Raw genomic sequence first — 24,347 nt, 5'->3', positions numbered from 1 at the left:
CTCTAGCTATGCCATCCTTTCCTTTACACCGCTTCCATCGGCTCTTGGAGTTTTCGTTTTGGGCGGGGTTCCCCGGGGCCGCAGCATCCCGGACAAAGCGCGGCGCTGCTGGCCCAGCCCGGGGCCCCGTGCGGGCGGAGCGGAGCGGGCCGGGCCGGGCCGGGGAGGAGAAGGGCGGAGAAGGGAGGAGAAGGGCGGAGCGGGGCGGAGAAGGGCGGAGCGGGGCTCCCTGGCCCTCCCCTCCCCGGCAGAGCGCCGGGGCCAGCCCGACACCAGCCCGGGGAGCGGGGCCGCCAGCCCAGCCCAGCCCAGCTCTGCCCTGCCCAGCCCAGCCCAGGTGAGCCGGGTCTCAGCACGGAGCATCCTTCGGGAGGTTGGGGGGCCGGGCCGGGGGCAGCGGGCTTGGAGAGCCCCCCGGGAGGTGTCCGGTGCCGCCTTCTCCTCCTCCGGGGCGGTGGATTTATTTCGCTTCAGAGATTAGGGCCGATTTCCTTTGTTTTGCTTGGTTTGGTTGGTTTTTTTACGCTTTCGCCTTCTTGTTGCGCTCTGGAAGTGCGGGTGTGACATTGTTACTCTGGGAATGGCTTGTTTTAGAAATGACGAGCGAGACAAAGAGTGCTGAACGAGAGCTTCCAGGCGCTGGGGAGATAAAGGACTCCCAGCACTGGTTGCTCAGAGGGGCACTGCAGAACTCGGAGCCTCGTTAAAGACTCTGTTGCTGTAGCCTGAGCTGCCTCCTCTTACAGTCAGCACTTCTGCTCAGGAAAACGGGGAAAGCAAAAAATGGGGGAAGCAATCCTTTCTTTGTGTTTCTTGGAATGTTGGATGTGTGTGCGTGTCACTTCTTGCTCTTGTAAAGAAGCCTTCGAGGCTGATTTTTGCATCTGTGACTCTGAATTTGGCTTTCAAGGAGGGGATTTAGAGCTCTTTTCTGATTCTGTTTTTGCTGGCACTGTCGAGCTACTTCTGAGAAATGTTTGCAAAACCTTTTGTGGTGCTAGATTTGGTTTCTTAGAGAGTCTCACAAAACTTTCAGGCTGCTTTGACTTTACTCTCCTAGTCGTAATTTTTGTGAGGTTGAAAGGGTTTTTTTGACTGCTGTTCTTAACCTTTACTTTCTGACTATTATCTTATGTTGGGCAAACATAATTTCTTTCCTTCTGTTGATTATTAATAGTGGAAGATAGCAAGGCCTGTGAACATAGCTGCAGAGGGCTTGGGCTTTTACAAACACATCTTAGAATCTCGTTAAATCTAAAGAGGCTTAACTAACATGTAGGAAAAAAGTTAAAAAAAGCCCCAACTCATATGACGGCTTTGGTTGTTTACAGGAAAAAAGTTGTGTGTGCCAAAGAAACTGTAGGAAAGATGAGCCTGTTCTCTGACAATGGGCTTATTTTCACAATCTACGTGGGGGTGTAAAGGAGAGAAAACACGTTCTTTCCAAGTGTCCCTTTGCAGGGGCAGAGCTGAGGCAGGAGCTCATCCCACGGCCCCGTGGGTGCTGTGACACCCACGTGTGGTGGAACCCCGAGTGTGGTTATGCTGTCCCCTGTTCTGGGCACCTGCAGCTGCCCCTGCACTGCCCTGAGCTTCTGCCACTGCACGGGGTTGTAAATATTTCAGCCAGCACCATCCCCTCCTTTGCTTATGCACGTGTAAGCACAGAAATGTTTATCTGCAAGTAATTTGAAGTTAGGCAGATAAGGCCAGGTAATGCTGCCTTCTGTCTTCTTTTATGACTGTGGCTTTCAGGGTAGTGCTGTCCTTTGGGTGAATCCAGGCTTTATATTCATTTAAAGAATGAAACCCGTCATGAACGTGAATGTATCATGTTCAGTGTCGTGTCCAGTAGAGCTCCCTTACAACAAACTGCCAGACCCTGTTTGTGCAGCACACCAAATGTGGTTCCTGGGAGGAAATGTGGTGTGTGGGGCTCTTTCTAGGTGATAGGACCAGCAGGCTCTGCCAGGGCTGTTCTTGGTGTCAAGCCTGGCAGAAGTAAATAAATCCTTCCCCTGCTTCCATTTCACCCTGAGTGGGCTGTGGGGTGCAGAAGGAGTTGGGGGGTCTCTTTTATTGTGTCTGGAGTATCTTCAGGGTGAAAGCTGAAGATATTGTGCCTTTTTGTCTATTTTTGTCTCAAGTTTCTATAAGGAACCATTTTTGAATCAGTGGGTATGGAGTAGACTTGGCAGGGGTTGAGAGTAGCTGCTTGAAACTTGGGGAAAAAAACTAATGGGGATCAGCATTAGTAAAATTTATTGATATTGTAAGTGTTCAAGTCCAGGTTGATAAATATTCTGAATGTTGGTGGTGAGAGTTGTTGGTTAATCTGCCCCTCATCTGGAAGGTTTCTAGCAGAGACTACGGAGAGGAACTCAGTTTGGAAAGTGTAAACCCCATCAGCAACAAGGGGAAAGATGAGTGGGGATCACAGCCCTTCCCTGGGGCTGGCAGCTGCCATCTCCTGGGGGCCAGGAGGCTGGGAACAGCACTGTGCACAGCAGAGGGGTGGCCTTGAAGAGGAAAAAATAAAAAGGAGTGAAATGTTTTTGAGTTTTTTTTCTGCACAACAGTTTTAAAAACTCAAATCCTGCTTTTTGCAACAGGTTGATGTAGAAAACCAAACAAAAAACCCCAGCTGAAACGCTGTAAAGAAAGGAGATATGCAGAGAGGTGATTTGCTTTTGCGTGATGGGTCGCTCCCCGGCACAGTTCAGATAAAATGAAAACTAGAAAGTGTTCATCTGACTTAACTGCTTTGCCTTTTCTCTCAGAGCGGGGTAGAGGAAATTGTCCTGCTTCCGTCTCTCACTGTGTCTTTTCCTCGTTGTTGAGGCGGCTCCCTGGGCAGAGCAGCGCTCTGTGTTTCCTCCACCCCGCAGAGATTGCGGCTGGACCCGGCTGCGGGGGCTCTCCGTTCCCTGGACCCGGCTGCGGGGTCTCTCCGTTCCCTGGACCCGGCTGCGGGGGCTCTCCGTTCCCTGGACCCGGCTGCGGGGTCTCTCCGTTCCCTGGACCCGGCTGCGGGGTCTCTCCATTCCCTGGACCCGGCTGCGGGGTCTCTCCATTCGCTAGACCCGGCTGCGGGGTCTCTCGGTTCCCTGGGCCCGGCTGCGGGGTCTCTCCGTTCCCTGGGCCCGGCTGCGGGGCTCTCCGTTCCCTGGACCCGGCTGCGGGGTCTCTCCGTTCGGTGCGGCTGGTGAGAGCCCGGTGAGGCGGGGATGGCCAGCCCAGCCCTGTGCCCCTGCTCCCCAGCGCTGCCTCCGCAGCTGCAAACAGAGAGAAACGAGACCGCTTCCTGCCGAGATCTTGCTTTTCCCCCTCAGCTAGTGGCCGAGAAGAAGGCTGAGGTACGGAAGGTGCAGAGATGGGATCCCCCTGGCAGGAGGTGACACCCCGGAGCATCGTGTCCCCGCCTTGGTGGCGGCCGGGAGAGGAACCCGTCTGACGCTTCCTTTGTCTCCTCATTGTGTAGGAAGGCACTCGCTTAGCTTTCGTTTCTGTCGTTTTTGGGGCACGTGGAGCACACTGAAGTGGTGTTTCTCTTGTTTGCCCCAGCGAGGGAAGCTGTAAAACACCGTGTGAGTCAGAGCGCATCTGCCCAGGCTTGGCTGCGGTGCCTCGGGGCGGGTGGGGCGTGGGTGCTGCCCGGGAGCCTGACCCGCCTCTGGGGGAAGCAGCTTCATCCCTGTGGTCCCTCCGATGCTACTGCCTGATTTCAGAGCTTTGCTGGTTCTTTATTTGCCGTTGGTTTCACAGCAGCTTTTCCTCTTTGGATCGATTTAAAACATTTTTATGTATATAACAAAGTAACCTATCAAATATTTAAAAAAAAATAACGATTATCTTGGGCGTAATGACACCTGCATTAAGGTTCTTGCATTATTAATGCAATTTGGAAACTGAACAGAAATCTAAAGAAAATGAACGTTAAATTTTTGACCCATGGTGTGAGTGTTAGGCTCTGCTCACCTTGAATTGTGTATTTATGCAGGGAGGAGCTGGTGATAGGGTCAAGGTCTCAGCAGATCTTTAAATACTGGGGTGTTTCAAGGACAGCAATTATGAATTTGGCCTTTGTGTGCTTGCCCAGCTGTTTGGGCAATAATTGGTGGCCTGTGACCACACTTCTTGCCCAGGACTGGGGTCTGGGAAGGTAAACCTGGGCTTGAGCTGCAGCCTCCCTGTGAGCAGATAGCAAAGGGGTGAAGGCACAGAAGGAACAAAACAACCTGCAGCTGAATCTCCAGGCAGTTTGGACTGCAAGGGATGGCTCTGTTACCTTTCTCTGGAAAAAGCAAGTAGGCCTGTGTGCACCATGTGTTCCTTACCCCGATGGCTCCGTGCCTGATCTGATCACAGAGCGCTTTGTGCAGGACCGAGGAAAAAGGAGAACCTTGACCTGGTAGTTTCTCTGGAATATTAAACCTTGCTGGTCCTTTGCCATGCCTCATGAGCAGCACATGACTGGGGAAGTGGCAGAGCATTAGGAGCTAAGGCTGGTCTCGAGCAGGGAGCAAAGTGCTGGTGTTACTCTGGGGGGAGCTTGGAACACTGTCCCCGGGAGCTGGGGTGGAAAGCCAGGCTGGATGGGGCACTGATGGTGCTGCAGCCCCAGAGGAGCGTGGCCAGAGCTCCCACACCATGCTGGCAGAGCCTCTGGCAAAGGGTCTGTCCTGCTCAGCCGCTTGTCACATCAGCCGTGGTGTACTTGTCCCATGGTGAAGGACAGGCTGCCAGTGGAGACACAGCTGCCTGCTGCAATTGCAGATCTTGGTGACTAACAGCAAAACCAAAAGATGAGATTGCTGAGAATTGGAGTGGGAATCTCTGCTTCCAAAAGACTCTTTATCAGCTGACTGTTGGGCTAAGGATGTCTGCAGCCCATTCAGCATCTGGGGTTCACCTTGTCTTCCCAGTGCTGCTTTTGGGCAGGGTGGGAGTGAATGAATCCCACTGAGTTCCTCCAGGCACGACTCTGTATCCAGGAGCACTGCTTTTCCCAAGGTTCCAAATTCTTTGCCACTTTCTATTTAAGAGAAGTCCCAGACAAAGAGTAGACTTTGTCCAGGAAATAAACATTTTATCTTGCCTGTCCAGTGGGGAAGGAATTTTCTTTTTATGTCAATCCTGGTTTAATGTTTGGTTTGTTTACATTGCACAGCCAGGCACGCTGATGGAGGCCCTCTGGCGAAATATTGTTTTGTGAGCTCCTGCCTCCTCAGTGCTCATTGTCTGCTGGCTTTCCCTTCATGATATGATTTCAGGAGGCTGGTCAAAGGTGTTTGCTTGTTTCCAGTTACATGATCAAAGTCATGGCCATGATTGTAACTTCTTGACAATTACCTAAAAGAGTAAATGAATCTGCCAGAAAGCAATGTCAATGAATTTCCTGTTTACAAAATTTTTACCTGTTACTGGAATGTAAATACTCATTAAATATGTGAGTTGGATCTCCTCACCCAGCTCATCATAGCAGTGCCTGTCTGCAGTGGCAGGTCCAGAACAGGAGCTTGGCTGACTGCAGCCAGGAAAAGCAAAATTTACTCAGCTGTGAAGACTGTGACTTTATTTTCTCCAATATTTGAAGAAAATCTAGCAAAGGGAACTATGAAATGTGGCGATAGCCTTTTCATGGAGCCTCTTTGTGATGGAGAAGGGTAGGAGGAGTCCTTAAAGTTATTTCAAACTATTTCAAGTGGTGGGTTTTTAATCTTACTGATAGGAGAGACAGTAAATAGAGTGAATATTGGTATTCTGCTATATGCTGGTCCAGAAAGTGTGTTTGAATCTTACACAGGTCTCAGTTTCTGAATAAATATGTTCTTTTTTTTCTATGCAGAAGAGTGTTTTTTCCCTACCCTGGGAACTGTGTCAGTCCTAGAAATTATTCTCACTACTGTTTAGGACACCAGTTCTAGAGCAGAAGGTGTATTTTAATATACCTAAATAATTGTGTGGTTCCACTCTTTTCTGATGTATTAGATTTTATACTCTGATTTTTTCTTTTCTCCCTGTGCCAGGCTTAGACAAAAATATATCTCTGTCCCTGGGGATGTCTAATGCACTGCAGTGTCTTTTACCCACAGCAGCAGGGACTTCAGGACAGAAACTCACTGCTGGAACCCAGTCAGGCTGAATCTGGCAGAGCTGCTGCCCAGGCATTGCCAGCAGCATCCCAGCATCATGATGTCACCATGCTGCTGTCTGCACTATCTGCTTTTTCACATGCTTACCTTCCCTTCCATCCCCCAGGCTTTCCAGGTAGACAAACCTCGCCTGGAAAACATCCCAGAGGAATCAAATAAGAAATAAAAGTAGTGCAGAGCTGTCTCAGCACTGATCACAGCCCCATGGGGACAAAAGTGGTTTTGCTGGACACTCACTGACTGGTACAGGTGGACTCTGCAATTCTAATCAAATTTGTTCTTATACGTTTTAATGTGGCTGCATTGCCTCTTCCCTGGCATGGGTTCTGAGGAGGAGCTCCTCCTCTGGTACCCCATGATGAGGAGCTCTGCAGTCTGGGATCTCCTGGCCACCAGGGTGAACCCACAAGATGTGCATGCACACCATGACATGGCTCCTTCTGGACTTGGGGCTGGTTCCCGAGGCAGGCAGAGCCTGGGGATTCTTAGCTGTGTAACTCTGGGTTTCACACAAAACATTGCTCTAGATAAAAATAACAAAGGTACTGTTAAATCTATTCCTGTCTTTGTTTTTTACTGATCTCACATCTCTCTTGGTAGTGGGTCTGGCCCAGTTTCATAAGGCCATGGAACTATTACCATGTGGCTAGACAAGTAAATTGAATCTAAACAATTTTTCATAAAGGCATTCACTGCTGTTCCTGTGTGCAATGTTTGCTCTACTTGCGTCCCATTCCCTCTGTGATTGCAGTGGAAGTAGATGCAGTTTGTTGGTCTAGTGATTGCCCTAAAACAAAACTTAAGTACAAGTTTCTATTAAACATGTGCTTCTATATAGAGGTTTAGTTTTATTCCTGAAGAAGGCACGTGCCTTCAAGATTTGCCTGCTTTTTTTTCAACTATAACACTTGATTCTTACCTTGCCTGAAAAGCTCGAGTTCCCGTTCCCTTGCTGTGGTCTGTGTTGGCTTTTGAGCACTAACAGAGCAGCCACAAATAACAGACCCAGTGGTTCTGGACAGCTCTGTCCTGTCCAGCACAGCCCTGGGGCCATGGCTCTGGAAATCACAGCTCAGTAAACAGTTTTGTTGATGTGTAGGTAGGCACGACATCGAGCCCCGCACGCGTGCCCGTGCTGGCGCTGCGCTTTTGCAGGCACTGCAGCACAATATGACTCCTTTTGTGATTCCTTTTGCCATGGGACTGGCTGTGAGCACAGGCTGGATGTGCTGAGCCAGAAAGACTGGTTTGTGCACACGTGATAATCAGGGAGGGCAGTCGCACTCCCCACAGGTCCATTTTGGCATTAGTGGGCCGTGCAGGATGTGTTGCCTCAGCAGGCTGGCTGCACTAGCTGTTTTTCACATGGTTTTTCACAGGCTGGACTGGGGTGCTGAATTTTTCTCCTAGAAGTCTAAAGTGCACCATCAGTGGTGTTTTCCAGGCTGCCACATGAGAGGCTGGAGGGTTTGTACCACGTGTAGTCACCAGAGGATTTGGGGTGGTTTTGGGTGGCGGGTGTCCCTGGAGCAGCTGTGGGTGTGCTCTGGATGTACACACGGGTAGGGATTGCCTACCAGTGCAGGAGCTCACACAGAGCTCTGTACAGCAGCAGCTGCCCGTGGGGGTACATGTGCTGCCAGGATTCAGCAGGTCTGTGAGGTAAAATGCAGCATTTTCTGTCCAGCCAAGGAGTTTGGTTAGGTGTTCTTGCTTACATATTCTCTGTTCCACAAGTTGTCTGGTTATATAAGAAAAACCAGGCCTGTGCAATGTGTATATTTCTGTAGTTCATATCCTATAGACTTCAGTTAAATTAAGGCCATTTCAGCTTGAGAGTTAAGAGGTAACCATTAGTTTTACAGTGGTGATGGGACACTTGCCTTCTGCTGGAGCATGAGGACACTGAGGGAGTCTCGGGCTCACAAACACAAACTTGTGTACAGCATGGTGGGATACACTGGAAATTGTGTTGAGGGATATAATGGAGGGAAGAAAAACAGAAATGCAATTGTTTAGTGGGCCAGTAATCTTTTTTTATATATATATATATTTACACATACATATATTTTTATATATATATATATATATATATGTTTCTCCATTAAAATTTAGGTCTATCATCCCATCAGATGCAGAGCATTTTCTGTTTCTTAAATTATTTCAGTCAATTTTATATCCTTTGGTCATTGATTGATATTGATGTCAGTTCATAATTCTGTTTAATTGATTTCTGAGTGATCTATTTGAAATAGACTCAAATTATTAGCCTGGGATGCTCAAAAATATGCATAGGAAGTGTCAGGCAGTGAGGCTGGGACGTGGCCTGTGCATTGGGATAACCAGAAAGTAGAGCCTGGCCTGTCCTAAAGGGCATCTGGGGTCTCTGGGTGCCTCACAGAACTGGTGTGAGGATCAAGTTATTTTTGAGTGGTTTCTGACTCTGTGTCCTGCCAGCTGCATCTTGCTGGAATGCTGGCAGATGAAATACCCTCAGAGGATTTATTTATTTTCTTTGCCAATACACGTATACCTCATAAATTTCCATGGTTATAGATCTCTGTAATGTGAACTGTTTTCCCCTATTGAAAATGTTGATTAGGGAGGAAACACAGTGCACTAATTGTTCTGAGTAACACTTGAGCCACATAAATATTTCAGGGGATTTCAGTAGCCTTAAAAGGCTCAAAGTTGCACATGAACAAATTTAACCAGAATTGTGCCTGAAGTTTTGTGATGTGAGAGGAAGCTGAAAAGGGGAGAACTTGTGAAAAGTGCCTAGGGATTTACATATGTATAACTTCTTTATGACCCTGTATAAGATGAGCCTTAAGATGCTTAGACACAAGACACATGAGAGATTTTCATGTTTTGGTATAAATATTTTCTGCCAGTATGAAATAAATCCTAGAATAAATTCACAGGGGATGCTCCAGCATGGAAGCAATGGCAGAGGGAAAGCTTCAGACTTGCAGAAGTGCTGGAGGAGGAGCTGGGTACCAAAGCTGGAGAGCAAGCACTGGAAGGGACAGAAAGTTCCCTTTTCAGCCACAAATTGTATTTTATCTGGGAAATGCATCAGCTCACTGTGACTGAGCATGTTAACAAGTTGAGGGTGAGACAGACAAAGTGTTGCCTCTGCTGTCTCAGAGCAGAATTCCCAGCCCTGGCTAATGGAGGAGTGATGAAGGCAGCAGGAACTCGGAGTGACCAGCACAATGGTTCTGTGCTGGGGACCATAAAACATTGAATAGATAATATCTGCTTCCTGGCCCAAACCAGCTAACATGTTGACAAAGCTTAATCTTCAGAAATATTTGATACTAGTAGGGTTTATTGTCTAAGAAAGAGTCACAGCAGCCATTCAAGCAACAAACTGGGGAGTGCCTTGTTTTAAAAAAGGCATAAGGTTTTTCATTTGCACTTGGAAATTTAAAGGGACGAGGCAAGAACACCAGAAACAGCTTGAAACTCTTCTTGCTCTCTACCCTCTTTATGTCACTTCTGTCAGAAAATTTAATTTTTTTATTTTAGGAATAAATCTGTGCACCCTTTTTTGTGTGCTTCTCTAAGCTGAGGTTTTTCCCCATTCCTTTTCCCTTCCCTCTCCTTTTCTAATTTGCTGTTGCCTTTTGGTCTCACTGTCCTTTCTTAATTTCCCTGTAAAAAAGGGCCTCTCCTCACTGTCCACTAAAAGGAGTGGAGGCTCTTTTTCATAGACAGTTAAGCTGTGGGACAGCCACAGGATACTGCAGAGGTTAAAAGATTATGAGCTCAGGAAGGGCCTGGCAAATCTCATAGGAGGTTATTAAATTCCACTATGCAACCTTTAGTTTGCCATTTCCTTCAGTGAGGATGCGGGAAGGGTGTTGGGACACTCACCTTATATTTAACTCTGACCTAGGCAGCCACACCTGCCTACCAGTGTTGGATCAACTAAAGTCATCCTGATGTTCCCCAGTTTTACTGCAAGGGTCCTTTGTGATGTCCCTTCACCCTTCCCTGTGTCCTGGAGGTGCCCTGTTGTGTCCTTGGCTTTGGGGAATGCACTTGGATTGGCGCTGGCCTTTGGGAGCTGCTGTTTGTGCTCTGGGTTCTGGCGCTGGGAGCGGCTGGGCAGCGCTGTGATGTGGTGTCCCTGCTGCCACAGAAACAGCCAGGGCTGCAGCTCACACACAAAGCAGTTGGCAGCCCAAAAGCAAGGCAAGGTGCTGGGCATCTCCTCCCAGGCTGGGGCTGGCTCAGTGCCTCTGGATGTGCTGTGGGCCATCAGCTGCACAGGGATGGGTGGAAGAGCCCATCCCACAGAGCACTCCCACCTGTTTGGTTGGTGACAGGCTGTGGTGTCCTGCCCAGGTGAGAACCCCCCTTTTCCTATGTCATTTCAATACTTGATTACATTGCCAATACTCTAGGTGCATGGCAACTTAGGTCACCAGGCAGCACTTGCACCTAATTACCAGCATCATCTTCAACCAGCATCTTCATCCCTGCCTGGGAAGAGCTCCCAGAGGAGGATGCTTGTCTGGAACCCATCACTGCTTGTCCAGGCTCACCATGAGCTGGGGAGAGTTTTCCATCTCTTGCAGCCTGGTCTTTAAACAAAAAGAGGTGGATAAATGTGATTTTATAAACAAACTGAAGGCTTGGACTTCTCCTATGAGGGAAGGTGTGCTGGTCTTGGGCTCTGTGCCATTATCGCTGTGCTGAGGAAGTTCCCTTGCACGGGTCTGGGGTGTCCTGCTCCCACTGAAGTATTTTTACAAGAGGCAGGGTGGAAGCTGGTCCTTCCCACAAGACTGAGCACACTCTGAGCAAAGCCAGGTGAATGCTGTCCCCAGGGCAGCTGGCAGTAGGTGTGCTGTCAGCCTCCTGTGCTCACTTTACAGTGGAGGACTCTGGCTAGCTCTGTTCCAGGCAGCTTGGAGCAATGAGTTTGTTCATCATCGGTCATGGTAAATACTGGATTTCCAGTGAGACAGGATCCTGATTCTTCTGTATTTTTGATAAAATTAGCCACAGGATATCACCATACATCCTTCAGTATAATCCTAAAGCAGTAGAAACATGTACTTAATCTGACTAGCCGCTCAGTTCCTTCAACTAAACTTTTATTTTTTTAAGTGTACCTATCAGCTTTTGTGAACAGTGGAAAAAATGGGACTGCAGGAAGTCCTCATCTCTGTGAATGTGCTGCATAGGCTGCTGATGGCCAAATTCTTCCCCATCCCTCTCTGTGGTCTGTGCTGTGCAGGGTGGGTTTGTTCTGCCTGGGCACAGATGCTGCTCACTGCAGGAGCAGGGCACCCCCAGCATTTGGAGACAAAGGGCTCAGTGTTGAGATTGCTTGGAAATAGCTGCTGCTGTTTGTAAATGAAACACTGTTTTAATCCAAATTAATTTGTACACCCAAACAAGCCATAGGAATTTTTTTTTGCTTACCTTATAACTTGGCTTTTACTGGATATGGTTGGGCAATGTCCTGCCAGATCACTCGTGTGTGGGCACTCCTCCGCAGCCTGGAAGGGCGTCATGTTTATACCGTAATCTGTGACATGTCACACACATGTTGCAACTCCTCTGAGTTTCAGTGCTAATGGAAACACCAGTATTAATTGTGGGAAGTTAGTCATGCAAACTGAGCTGGACAGGGAAGCTCTTGGAAGCCGCTGTTTCGTAACTGTGTTTTGTAAGCGCTTCGCTCCATGGTGCAGGGGCAGTGCTGGGATCCTCCTGTGCGCTGGGCTCCCCTTTCCCAGTGCCAGGAAGGGCTTTGGAAGGAGCTCCAGGTAGGAGCAGTGCTGTGGCTGGTGCTCAGGCACCTGGGAGAGGGAGCTGGGGGCTGCTCTAGGACAGGGGACACCCTCAGTCCCTCACCTTATCAGGCCATCGAGTCCTGGTGCCTTCACTCTCAGTAGATGGGAGCAAGGGGCTGTGGATTTTCTTGCTGAGAAGAGGTTTTCTAGGTGTCAGCAAAAGAGCAGGTGAAGCTGAGGGGTTTATCTGCACAGCTTCCGTAGAGAAGGAAAGAAATGCAGCTGCACAGAATAAATCTGGAAACCAGGATGTTTAAAAGTGAAAATTTTAAAAAGTAAGAAGAGTTTCTGGTGTTTCTAAATCCAGGAAAAGCCCAGAAAACAATCAGATTTTCAGATGACTTTTAGACATATTTTTCAGATTCCTTTTAGAGATTGAAATGAAAGAGAACTTGTAGAACCTGCATCTGAAAGCAGCTGCTCTTGGGGAGCTTTATTCTGTCTTTGAGGAAACCCCTCATTTTCCAGGCCAGTGTAGCCAGTGCTGTCCTGTTCATGGACCATTGTGGTACCATCTGAAAGCAGCTTCTCCAGATAGGGTCATTTCCAGATTAAGGAGGCCAGAAAAACCATTTTCTCCATGCTGGAGCACTGAAGGAACACATGCTGTCCATGCAGAGCAGCATTCCCTGGGGATGAGCTCTGTGCCTGTTCACTGGAGGTGTTGCAGTCTGTGATGTGAGAAAGAAACCATTCATAGACGGAGAGATTTCATGGAGTCTGTCACCCTGCCATATCCATTTGGACTATTTCCAGGCATTTACATTAATTAAAAGTGAGATAAGATTTCTGTGATGGTGTTGTGCTGGTCAGAATGGATAACTTCCCCAAACCTGCTATTTTTAGGGTAATCCTAGAGGTATGGGGCAGACTTTAAGAAAAATAGGATGTACAGATATATATAGAAATTAAGATGACTATTATATACCCCCAACCTTATCACTTCAATATCTTTTTAAAGTTATTTTTCATGGAGAATTTCAGAAATTTCTCCTGCATGTATTGTGCTCTTTGTAGTTCACTTGTTACAGATGACATTTTGGGGTCTCTTTCTGCACACATTGGCCAATTTTTCTAAAAGAGGTATGGGGAAAAAAAAAGATATTTTTGCTTTGAAATGTTAAATTAGTCTATTGTTGCCATGATGCTACTGTAATTTATTTTATTTATATTCCAGTTCGGTGCATTTAATAAATATTTTAAAAAAATCATGTTGGAAAAAGATAAATGATGCATGTTGAAATATGGGGAGATTTCAGGCTAGCGTGGCACGTGGCTGGAGTTTCCTAAAGAGCCTGAAAACACCACCACCACCTTACATCATGTTACATTCATTCTGTAAATCCCCGCAGGCACATGTTTTGCTGGCTCAAGCAGAAGAGAGATCCTGTCTGTGCTGGCCCTGCTCTCTGGCCTGGCTGGGATCTCACCCTGCTGGGCTCTCTGCAGGGCTGCTTTGCTGCTGGCTGTGCTCACCAGGCACAGGGGGATGGCTGCTCCTGGCAGCTCTGGGCGGCTGCACTGCTGGAGCTTTGTGGGATGCTGAGTGCAGAGTGGATGGGCTGGAGGGATGGGGAAAACCTAATGGAAGTGAGTTGGGAGATGTTAGGGGGCTTCTGAGAGATGTCAGAAAGTGGGTTTGTTCAGCTAGTCACAAAAGAGAGGAAGGAATCTGTGGGTGCTGAGGAAGGGCTGGTAGGCAGCCATCCGAGTCCCAGGGTGAATCTTGATCTACAGGGAAACATCTGGAAAACATCTCTGAAGACTGCTGGTAACTGCCTTAGGAAGGCAAAGCATTTGTGAGGAGGCGGCTGGGAGGGCTGGGGCGTGGGGTTTGTTTTGTTTTGAGTTTTTGCTGTAGGCTTCCTGTGTCAACACTGCCCGAGAGCCTCCAGCTGCGCCTGCGAGTGGGGAGAGCATCTCTGCTCCTGCAGGAGGGCTGCCAAGGGAAATGAGCTAATCCCTGCACGAACAACGTCAAGAAGTGGCCACACCAGCATGAACTGAAATAGCTGAGCTGCACCTTTGTCTTTGTAAAGGTCCAGATGGGCTCATCTTCTGCTGAGGGTCGCGGGAGGCAGGAGCCGCTGACGTCCTGCCCTACACGCACGGTAAAACCTGCTCCTTCAGGCTCCATCCTCCTCACTGAGCCCGAGTTTTCCAATTGTCAGAGGAGCCCAGGAGGCAGAGGGATGAGTCAGTGCACCCTCCTGTACAGAGCTGCCACATGCTGCCCATACAGACTGAGCCCCACAGGCTTCCCCTGCCTGCTGGGCTGCATCCCCCTGGCCGGCTTGCTGGGGGTCAGTGAGTGCAGCTGCTGCTGCTGGCTGCTCCAGCTGTGTGTGTTTGGGTCAGCTCTCACCCAGCTCTGTGTGTGTTTGGGCCAGCTCTCACCCAGCTCTGTGTGTGTTTGGGCCAGCTCTCACCCAGCTCTGTGTGTGTTTGGGTCAGCTCTCACCCAGCTCTGTGTGTGTTTGGGCCAGCTCTCACCCAGCTCTGTGTGTGTTTGGGTCAGCTCTCACCCAGCTCTGTGTGTGTTTGGGTCAGCTCTCACCCAGCTCTGTGTGTGTTTGGGTCAGCTCTCACCCAGCTCTGTGTGTGTTTGGGTCAGCTCTCACCCAGCTCTGTGTGTGTTTGGGTCAGCTCTCACCCAGCTCTGTGTGTGTTTGGGTCAGCTCTCACCCAGCTCTGTGTGTGTTTGGGTCAGCTCTCACCCAGCTGTGTGTGTTTGGGCCAGCTCTCACCCAGCTCCATATTTGGGCCAGCTCTCACCCAGCTCCGTGTTTGGGTCAGCTCTCACCCAGCTCCGTGTTTGGGTCAGCTCTTAGCTCTGAGCACCACGTAAGGTTCATGCAATAGAAGTGATGAGAGTCGAGGCTATTCACCTACCTTTGCCGTGGGCAGAGAACAAAAAGGGTATTTGTACAGCAAACGGTACTGAATGTTCTACACCGCTGTTTTATTTTGTGTTTACTGAACAGAGGGCACCAAAATAATATAAATGGGAACAGTAACATATGGTTAGCACACTTCTGATTCCATTTAGTCTTTTCTATTTGTAAATATTTTTGTGGTTTGTCTGTGTTTTAAAGAAAGGAGGGAAAATTCTCCTGCCTCTCTAGCCTTGTTTGAGGAAGGGGATGGGCAGCACTCTGTGGTGGTATTGCAGTAGATGGGTGAATGCTCTGTATTTTGCTTGTCACCTGACAAGCTGGTTTATATTTAGATGAGGAGAGAAAGCAAATGATTCTGAAAGCTGCATTTTCACTTGTGTGGAGGCCAGCCCGTGTGTGCTGAGTTATCAGAATTAGGTTTTAATTGTTTGCTCTTGTTTTTCCTGTGACTTACTAGGGCTATGGTCCTGCCATGTCAAACACATTCCTTGAAAGCAAGGTGTGTCCAAAGGAGAGGTCTTCAGAAAATTGAGATTTCCTCTGTACCAGCCAGCACAGCAGGTCTATTTTGAGGAGGAGGAAGTTTGGAACATCCCGACCCTTTGGTGTTATCATCTTGGTCTGAGCTGAACACTGGGCAGGGCATTAGCTCATGGGTGACAGATACCATCCACATTTGAAATGCCATCGCTAAAGCTGGGGTTTTGTTTTCAGCTGAGTTGTTCTTGAGAGCAGTGAGGAAAGCTCAAGCTGGCAGAGGAGGGAGTGTGACTGACTATTCATTTGTATCTTCTGAGCACCCTGAGCAATTAAAGACAAAAGCCTTTGTTCCCTGGTGACTTCATTCTTAAGAAGCCTTTTTAATTTTAGTCTTTATTTTCAGGAAGAAATAATATGGATTTGTCATTGACAAGAAGGCTGCATCTCTCAAATGTCATGTGAAGGATCCACTCCATAATTCATGGGCTGGGGAGTGTGGGTGTCAAGAGGAGGGTGCATAATGGATATGAGAAATTTCAGTTCAGTTAAACTATTGGTCTTAAAGGCAGCTTTTCTTGCCTTCATGATACTTTCTTGACTCAGATCGCCACATTTTTTTTGCTAACTCATCCAGATAACCAGATATTTTTAGTCTTCTTAAGTAAGAAGTTATTGGTATTGTAGTGGGTTATTGGTTATTTTTGCACATCATTTTCCCCTTTCAGTGTGGATGGGGACTTGCATAGTAATACCAGAGCAGTGCTGATTATTTTCTCTTATTTCTGCCACTGCTTCTGTAAGCCATGCATTGGTGCGTGTGTAAGTTTCTGACCCTGCTCTTTGCATGATTCTGGGAGTTCTGCCTGTTGTGTGATAAGAGGTGTATTGCTGTTGGTGAAGGATCTTCTGCCCCTCTGCTGTAGGACCTGAACAAGAGCAAGCCTGAGGCTGCTGGGGGTCTGAATGAAGATGTGGACTATTGGTTTCCTAGCTGCTGGGAGACTGTGGCAGACTCAGAGCTCCTCAAAGGGGATTGCTGGGTCTGCCAGATCTCCTCAGGGCTGGCCACTGCCTCCAGCTTTGTCTGTGCTCCTGTCCCAGGCAGAGTAGATCAGCTGGCTGGCTCAGGCTGAAGGGAATTAAGGAGCACTCCTCTGATTCCCTTCTCACAGTCAAGCTGAAGGTGTTATGAGCTGACAGAGCTGTCTTAATAAGTGAGCAGCAGCAGCAATGAAGTTATCGTGGTGATCACACAGCAAAGCCAACCTGCAGCAGTGGAGGTGCAGCTTTATCTCAGCATTTCTTCTTCAAGGGCTTCATTTCTTGTAATGTGTGTTTGTGTGCAGCTGCAGGAGCTCCTCTGTGCTGCCTGTGCTCAAAGCCCATCGGTCGGGGAGGTGTGTGGGGCACAGCAAGACCTGAACTGGGGCTCAGCTGTGCCTCAAGAGCCTGGGAGGGAGGCAGGAGTGAGCAGATACATTAGTTGTGGTGTAATCTGTTTGCAGTGGAGCTTCCTAGTACAGCTGACAAAAGCTGTGACATTTAAGAATAAATAAACTTTACAAAGCATGGACTCAGTGATACGGAGCGGGAGCTTGTGGCGGAGCCGTGTCCGTGTGTACGTCTGCAGGAAGTGAGTCACGTTCTTACTAAATCGGCATTGCAAGCATTTGTGACTTTTATGACAATTCCCATTTTGGGGCTAAATCAGATCTCTTCCTTTCTCCAGGCTCTTCTCAGGCCTCAGGAATGTCTTCTGAGCCCACCTCATCCTCCTCGCAGCAGTCCCCCGCCTCTCCCCCATCACCCAGCTCCCTGCACCTGCCGGAGAGCCGCCGTCCCCGGGAGCGCTCTCCATCGCCCATGCGGGGGTACCTGATCCCCAGCCCGCTGCCCACGCGCCGCACCAGGACCTTCTCCGCGTGAGTATCACCATCCTGCCCTCCAGACACGGCACACGGCTGGGGTGGGGGCTGCTCGCAGCTGAGGATGCTCTGCTGTGGTGCTCTTCTCCAGTAAGTTCTGGGGCCTTTACACCTTTAGTCCAAATGCCCCATAGTTTTCAGTGTTCTGTTTTAGTAAAGGGTGTTCAGAGTCTCTCGGCCCTTTAAGACAAGAGTTTTACAGGGAGGGGATAATGCACCAAGATTTTTCAAAACACAGTTCCTTGTCTGAAGCTTTGCTTCACTTCAGACATTGGCTTGTGGCTTCCAGGGCCAGTTCCTGTTGGTGTTTCCTTCTCATATCCATTTTTTTTTTTGCATGGTCTCTCTTCTCACTGCCCCTGAAGCATTGGACCAGACCTCACTGGAACCTCACTTTTAGGGTTTTTACTCCTGACACCTGTGCTAACATCATCAAGGTTACATTTTAGGGATACTCCGTCACTTTGCAGAGGAAAGTATTTACTTGTTTTCTTTCCTTATTCAGCTTTCATATCTTCATCTTAAGATTGCTCAAATATACCTGTTAAAGAATATGCTGGTTATCAGGGTCTGACACCTGATCTCTTTCTGTAAGGTTTTTTTTCTGTAAGGTTTTCCATGAAACAAGGTAATATTTGTTGCTTTTTTTAGTTATTTGAGGTAGTGGTTTTCAGCAGAGCTGGCTTTCCCTGAGCTGTCCTGGGGTCCCGTGGTGCTGTGCAGGCTCCTGTGAGCCCTGTCCAAAGGCAGCTCCTCCCCAGTGCAGCAGCTGAGGATGGGGTGGCCAGGTTTGACCATTGCAAAGGATTCCCAGTGCCTGTGAGGGGCCTCCCAGTGAGGGGCTGACCTGAAGAAGGCAATGTGGGCTTCTTTGTTCGTCTCAGAGCCTTTGAATCGGGGTACAATGTGATGCTTCTGCCACAGTCTTTTATTTCTGTCTGAGGAGGGTCTGGCAGAGCTGAATGAATGCTGTGGCAGTAAGAGCTCAGCCCCACAGCCAGCCTGTTTTGGGCCACTTACTCTGATTGGTGTGCTTTACCCTTTTTGCTTCTCGCAGTGTTATCCAGCTCTTTTCTTCCAGTTATCCATGAGGATTTAAATAATAACAGTCTCACTGATGCTTCATATTATTACTTCTGAATTCAAAATGAGGCAAAAAAGAAGAGGAGCAGAAGAAAAGTCTTCTTCCAAAAGCCTTCAAATGCCCTGAACATCCTGATGGAAGTAGAGTGCTAAAAGGAACATAATTGACTTAATAATTGGGGTTGCCCTTGAAAAGCAAGTCCAAGCTAGCTTGCTTCTGTGCTGTGTTAATAATGAACTCTTTGTAAATCTTCTCAGCTGTTAATCTTAGCCTGGTTCTTACAAAAAAGAAAGAATTTGTTATTTGGCTTCCACAGTTCTTTAATCATTAATTAGTGTAGGAATCTTGCTGTATTTGTTTGCCCTGAAAACCAAAATAGCTCTGATTTTTTTTGTGTGTGTGTCCTCTTTAAACTAGAGGAGCTCTAGGTAAGCAGTTGAATGAAGAGATGAATGAGACAGGCAGAATGGTTTATTATTCAGTGGGATTATTTAATTTTGGTCCACTGGAAGTGGAGGGCCTCATCCCCCACAGTGCCTTATCTCTTTGAAAGATGCAATTGAACTTTAATATATTGTTTAGGACAGTGAGTGCTTTTCTGTGTAACAAACACTTGTGAAGCCAGGTGTATTAACAGCTTTATAGAGCTGGAAATGTAGTGATTTAATGGAGGTTTATTTCTTTAGCACTTTCCACTGCATTTCTTAATTGTTAGTTTGATTTAAGGAACAAAGCTGCTACCAGTTTTTTTTAATAACAATTTTATTTAGACTTCAGGAAAATTTAAACCTTTGGGACAGTGATATCCATGTTGCTGTGATGCATGTAACCAAATGGTTGCACAGTCATTGTGTTGGAAGAATTGCACCAAAATCCTCTTCTAACATGGAACCTACTGGATAATCCTGGCATGAAGGAGGTTCTGATCTAGCAATGCTCAGAGTAAATCCCATAATATGTCTAAACCAGTTGGTTTTCATTAATGGAATGCTTGAGTGGGTTTGAATCCCTGGAAGTTGCACTCTGGGTATTTGGTAGAGAAAGGGATTTAACCACACAGTTTTCCAAAAGGACAAGTCATTTTTTTGGGTGGCAGCAAGTCACCCTAAAGGTGGCTCTGCAAATGTGTCTGATTTTAAAATGCAGGTCCCATGGCAGTGGAGGAGGAGTTCAGACATGGGTCTCGCTGTTATGTGCCACAGCTGGGCTTCAGCCTTCTGTGGTGTCTGTGGAAGCACAACACTTAGGTGCACACTGGTACTCCCAAACTCATCAAAGGCAGAAGATCCTTACCTTCAGGATGGTGTCTGGAGGAAAATTTGGCGCAGTGATGGAGCAGTTGAGTTCAAGGTGGCAACTGATGCATGACAGTGCTAGCAAACATCATCTGTGTGTCCCTGCCACAGGCCCCAGGCAAAACAAGAGCAGCGAGCTCGCTGCCAGGGAGGGCTTGGCCTGTGTGCTCTGCTGGCCACGGGAGCATCTTCAGCTCTGACCTGCCCCTTGTGCTTCCTCCCGCAGCACGGTGAGAGCGTCCGAGGGACCCATCTACAAAGGGGTCTGCAAGTGCTTCTGCCGCTCCAAAGGGCACGGCTTCATCACCCCCGCCGACGGAGGGCCCGACATCTTCGTGCACATCTCGGAGTGAGTCGTGTGTGTGGCCAGGGAGGGCTGGAGCTCTGCTTCACCTTCATTGCCAAACCCTTCCGACGTTTCAGACACAAGACTGGTTTATAATCTGTCACCCTTACCCCAGCAAAGAGGGGTTATGCAGATGTTACTGGCAGCAATAGATTATGCAGTTCTTTTCCTGTAGTTTTATAAATCTGTTAAGTTAAAAACCAGAAGATGATCCTTAAATCTCTTAGAATAAGCTATGAGTTTTGCCCAGACCCAGAAACTTGCTTTGCTTCACCTGAATCAAATATTCCATGCAGTGTCTAGTTTTAATGTAAAGATTTATAACACTGAAAATTCATTACTTTTGCTTTGCACTGCTTGTACCATTATTAAGCTAAAGGTTAATTGCCTTTACTGTTGAGAAAAGTCACACTTTATTACTTCCTTGAATTTATCTAGCTTAGGTTGTGAGCAGTTTACAGCTAAAGCTTTCTCTGTTAAAGGGTTCATTAGTACCTCAGCCCTTTTTGTCCTGAACACAGAGAACCACCCCCTCTGAATTTACCTTTTGATAAATTAAGCAGATAAAGCTTTTTAAGTCCCTTGCTGAGAATTTTTCTCCAGTCCAAGCCAGTCTCTGCAGCATACTTAGAAAAGAGACTGAAGAATTTCAGTATAATTTTAAGACTATACACTGTACACACACTTTCAGTGTAAGGAGACAAAATCTCCTCCAGTTCTGCTGTTTCTCTTTCTGTACATCCCATAATCACATTAGCCCTTTATCCCCAGTCTCTGCAGAGTTGCTTACCTGCTGTGACCTCAGCATCCTCTGCAGTGTCAAGGTTTGGTGCAGTCCCAGGTCCAGCCTGGCATTCCCAGCCGTGTTTGCATTCCCGATTCCTGGATGTGGTTGATTCCTGGTTTGGTTGCAGAGCAGCACATCCCACTGGGACAGGAATCCCCAGCACACCCCGTGCCTGCTCTGCCCTCATGGCTTGGCTAATCTGCAAAGTTTAATGGGCAGTTTTAGTATTTGCTCCTAGTTTCAGGTGTTGGGGCTGTCGGTCTCTGAGGGTGTGTGTTGAGGCTGCTCGATGTTTATTCTCCTGTAACCTCTTCTAGATCTATCACCAGTTTTATTTTACCTATTGTTCACAGTATTGAAACTGTACAGTCTTTATTTGTTGTTCAGAGTAGTTATCCAGTGGTAAGTCAACAAAAGCCTTACCAAACCTACTCACATTGCCCCAGCTGTCTTTCCTGCTTGGGTGTGCAGCACGTGTCCTTGGAGAAGGAGCACTTGGTTTTCCTCCAGGTTTCTGGAATGTTACTGCACTGTGGGCATTGATAACCCAAAGCTTTCTAAGGCTCATGGGTGTAAAAAGACTCAGTGGTCTGACTTGAGTTCAACACAGGGAAATGTCATTTAATATCTCCTTTCTCTTTTGTCTAATGCAAAGGCACTATTTCTCCTCATTTCCTGAATAACTTAAAAATAGCATTTCCTATGTCACAATTAAAAAAACTTAACTGTGAACATCTAGTCTGACCTCTACAGTTACTGATCAGCAGGGGTTTAGTTACAACAGCCTTCTCACAGAAAAATGAATTTTCAGCCTTCTAATGAATTCCTTTTAAAGAACTGTCTATTTTCGGTCCTGGTTTTTTTTTCCCCCTGTACATTTTCTCTTCCAATTAGTTCAGTAAAATTTTCTTCAGTTATATGAAATTAATCTTTTTAAAAACCTGGAGATTACTTTTTGATTGGGATTGCTGTTTTGTTTGTCTGCACAAAACATGAACTGCTGTTTCAGGTTCCCATCCTATGGCCCAGCACATCTTTCTGTCTTGGCCCAAACCCAGGACTTGATTCTGGGTGCACAAGGTGTTCCTGCCCTCAATTCCCCTCCAGTCAGTAGAAACTCCAGTGATGTTTTTCTGTTCTGTTTAAGGCTCCCATATGTCTCCAGTGCTGCAGTCCCGAATGACATGACAGAAATAACCGTGTGTGCTGTGATTTGTGGTGCTCTGTGCGAGGCCCCTGTGACAGGAGTCCCTCTCGTGGGTGGTGCTGTTGGTGTATTGATCCCATCTGCTCTCAGGCTGCTGTGCCTGGGAGCCATCGATCAGCTGCATTTGAGTACCCGTGCCCCCAGTGTGTGTGCTGCCCTCCCCTTCCCACCACCCACTGCCTCCATCCTAAAGCACCACCCAACGAGTCACCAAAGGCTGCAGGGGTCTATGGCCAGCCACCCTTCTTGAGGTGTTTTCAGTGTGTTTGTTCTGCTGCTGATGCAGGAGGTTCTCTGCTCTGCCAGCCTCACCCACCCTTGTGTGGGGAAGCTGGAGCAGGTGAGGGCTGAGAGGGGCAGAGCTGCTCTGTGGGCAGGGGGAGCCCCTCAGCCTGAGCCCAGCTCCCAGCCCAGTGCCCAGCCACGGGACAGCCCAGCTCCTGTTCTCAGCCAGGTCATTTCAATCCAGAGCTCCCAGCAGGAGAGGCTCCATGTGCTGTGCACAGAGCTCTGGAGGTTGGAGGGGATCTCCTGTGCCCTGCACTGCTGGGAGGCACCTGTGCCTTTCTGGCAGAGGCTTTGCCCAACTCAGCTTGGTGATTCCTGAGCTGAGGGTCCACTGCCTCCATGGGCAATCTCTTCCTGCCACCAACAGAGCCGCCTCTGAGCCCTTCTAACTGAGCTGGCTTTCAATATGGACCTTCACTGCTCCTCCCATCTCCACAGCACACAAACCATGCCCTTCTGCCTGTAGAAACTGTGTGTTCAAAGACTCTTTTCCTTCTTCTTTCAGAAACATCTTAGCAAGGTTAGGTCATACAGATTTTGTAGGACCAAAGTGTTTTGTGGATTTACAGCCTCTCTAGGTCAATTCTGCTCTCTTGAAGTCAACAGCAGTTTTTCTATTGTACCAGGAATGGGCCACTGTTTTAAATGTTTCACATGTAGGTACTGTCTTAGAGCTTCAGTTCAAAAATAGCTGATGTTTCTGCCTCAACCTGTTAGTGAAAAGTGCTATTATTGAAGTACTGAAGGTTTCAGCACATTGTGTTCTTTAATTACTTGGAGTATATTTGAGTTGTTGGAAACAGCTTTTAGTGCTGGAGGGTGATGGTATCACTGTCTTAATTCTGATGCAAGGCAACAGTGGAAGGACAAATTAGTAATGCCTTTCATTTCAGTTTATTTCACAGTGAATTTGATAGATTGCTCTTTATGAACTGGAATTGCTTTTTGTGGCAGCGTTCTGTAACCAGGCCTGTGGCTCAGGGGACTCCAGTGACTCTGGTTTGCACACTGTGAATTTTGTGTTTATCAAGTGATTCTTTCCACCTATTTATTCAGTTAAATATGAATGTGAGAGAGGTCTTAGTCTGTTCACTGTCTCAGTGTGGTGTAGGCATCTACTCAGGAAATGAAAGCGGATTTTTTCTCCTGAATTCCTCCCAAAAGCTGGGATTTCAGGAACTTGGATAAAATGGTTATGCCAGTTTGGATTTGCCAAGATAGACTGTTCCTCTGTGTTCATCACTCAGCTGTGATGATTAGTGAAGGTTTTAAGCACTGGAACCAGCTGCCTGTCTTTTAGATTAATATGATTTTCAACATAAATATTTAATTTGAGGAATTAAATAGTTTTCTTCCCTAAGCTTTGAGGAGCTGTGAGGTTACAAGTTAGTGAAAACATCTTCCATAAGATGGGATACCCATTTCCTGTAAATTTCTTTATTTTTTGTAAGATAATAACAACACTTAGGATGGCATTTCCTTTCTATAAGTGAGCATTAGCCCAAAAATAAAGTCCAATGTATCATTCAAAAGCTTCACTTGGCGTCTGCAAAATTTTCTGTGTATCTGTGCATGAATGTGGACATGTAGGCATGTTTTGTGAGTGGAACTTGCAACAAAGCTGTTTTATTGTGTTGGACTTGTGAGATGTGGGTAGAAATATGTGATCACAGAATTGATAGGGTTGGAAGGAACCTCTGGAGATCATCCAGTCCAACAGCCCTGCCAAGGCAGGGTCACCTAGAGCAGGTTAAATAGGAACACATCCAGGTGGGTTTGGAATGTCTCCAGAGGGGGAGAGTTCACCCCCTCCCTGGGCAATTCCAGTCATCTCCAACATAAAGAATTTCTTCCCCATGATGAGGTGGAACTTGTTGTGCTTTAGTTCATGGCCATTGCTCCTTGTTCTGTTGCTGGGCACCACTGAAAAGAGTCTGGCACCATCCTCTTGGCATCTACCCTTGAGATGATTAAATCTAATGAGATCCCTTCTCAGTCTTCTCCAGACTAAACGGGCCCAGCTCCTGCAGTTTCTCCTCACAGGAGATGCTGCTGACCCCTCACTGC

General features: G+C 47.5%; 1 protein-coding gene across 4 annotated transcripts in view; it reads left to right on the top strand.

The window, feature by feature from the left end:
- Positions 1-249: 249 nt before the first annotated feature.
- CARHSP1 (calcium regulated heat stable protein 1) overlaps positions 250-24,347 on the top strand; it is a 33,908-nt gene continuing 9,810 nt past the window's right edge. The window contains exons 1-3 of one of the 4 annotated variants that reach the window (XM_058850080.1): positions 250-337; positions 17,078-17,270; positions 19,879-20,001. In XM_058850080.1, coding sequence (XP_058706063.1) covers positions 17,098-17,270; positions 19,879-20,001 — 296 coding nt within the window. In that variant the 5' untranslated portion in view covers positions 250-337; positions 17,078-17,097. Of the gene's footprint in view, positions 338-2,654; positions 2,680-3,456; positions 3,588-16,765; positions 16,982-17,077; positions 17,271-19,878; positions 20,002-24,347 lie in introns of those variants that run through there. The other 3 variants (XM_058850078.1, XM_058850081.1, XM_058850079.1) reach the window with 3 other exon arrangements.

The sequence above is a fragment of the Poecile atricapillus genome, chromosome 14, assembly GCF_030490865.1.
Source record: "Poecile atricapillus isolate bPoeAtr1 chromosome 14, bPoeAtr1.hap1, whole genome shotgun sequence".
In the NCBI taxonomy this organism is placed as follows: domain Eukaryota; kingdom Metazoa; phylum Chordata; class Aves; order Passeriformes; family Paridae; genus Poecile; species Poecile atricapillus.
The sequence above is the reverse complement of the archived record's forward strand: the minus strand, read 5'-3'. Positions and strand labels throughout refer to the sequence as shown.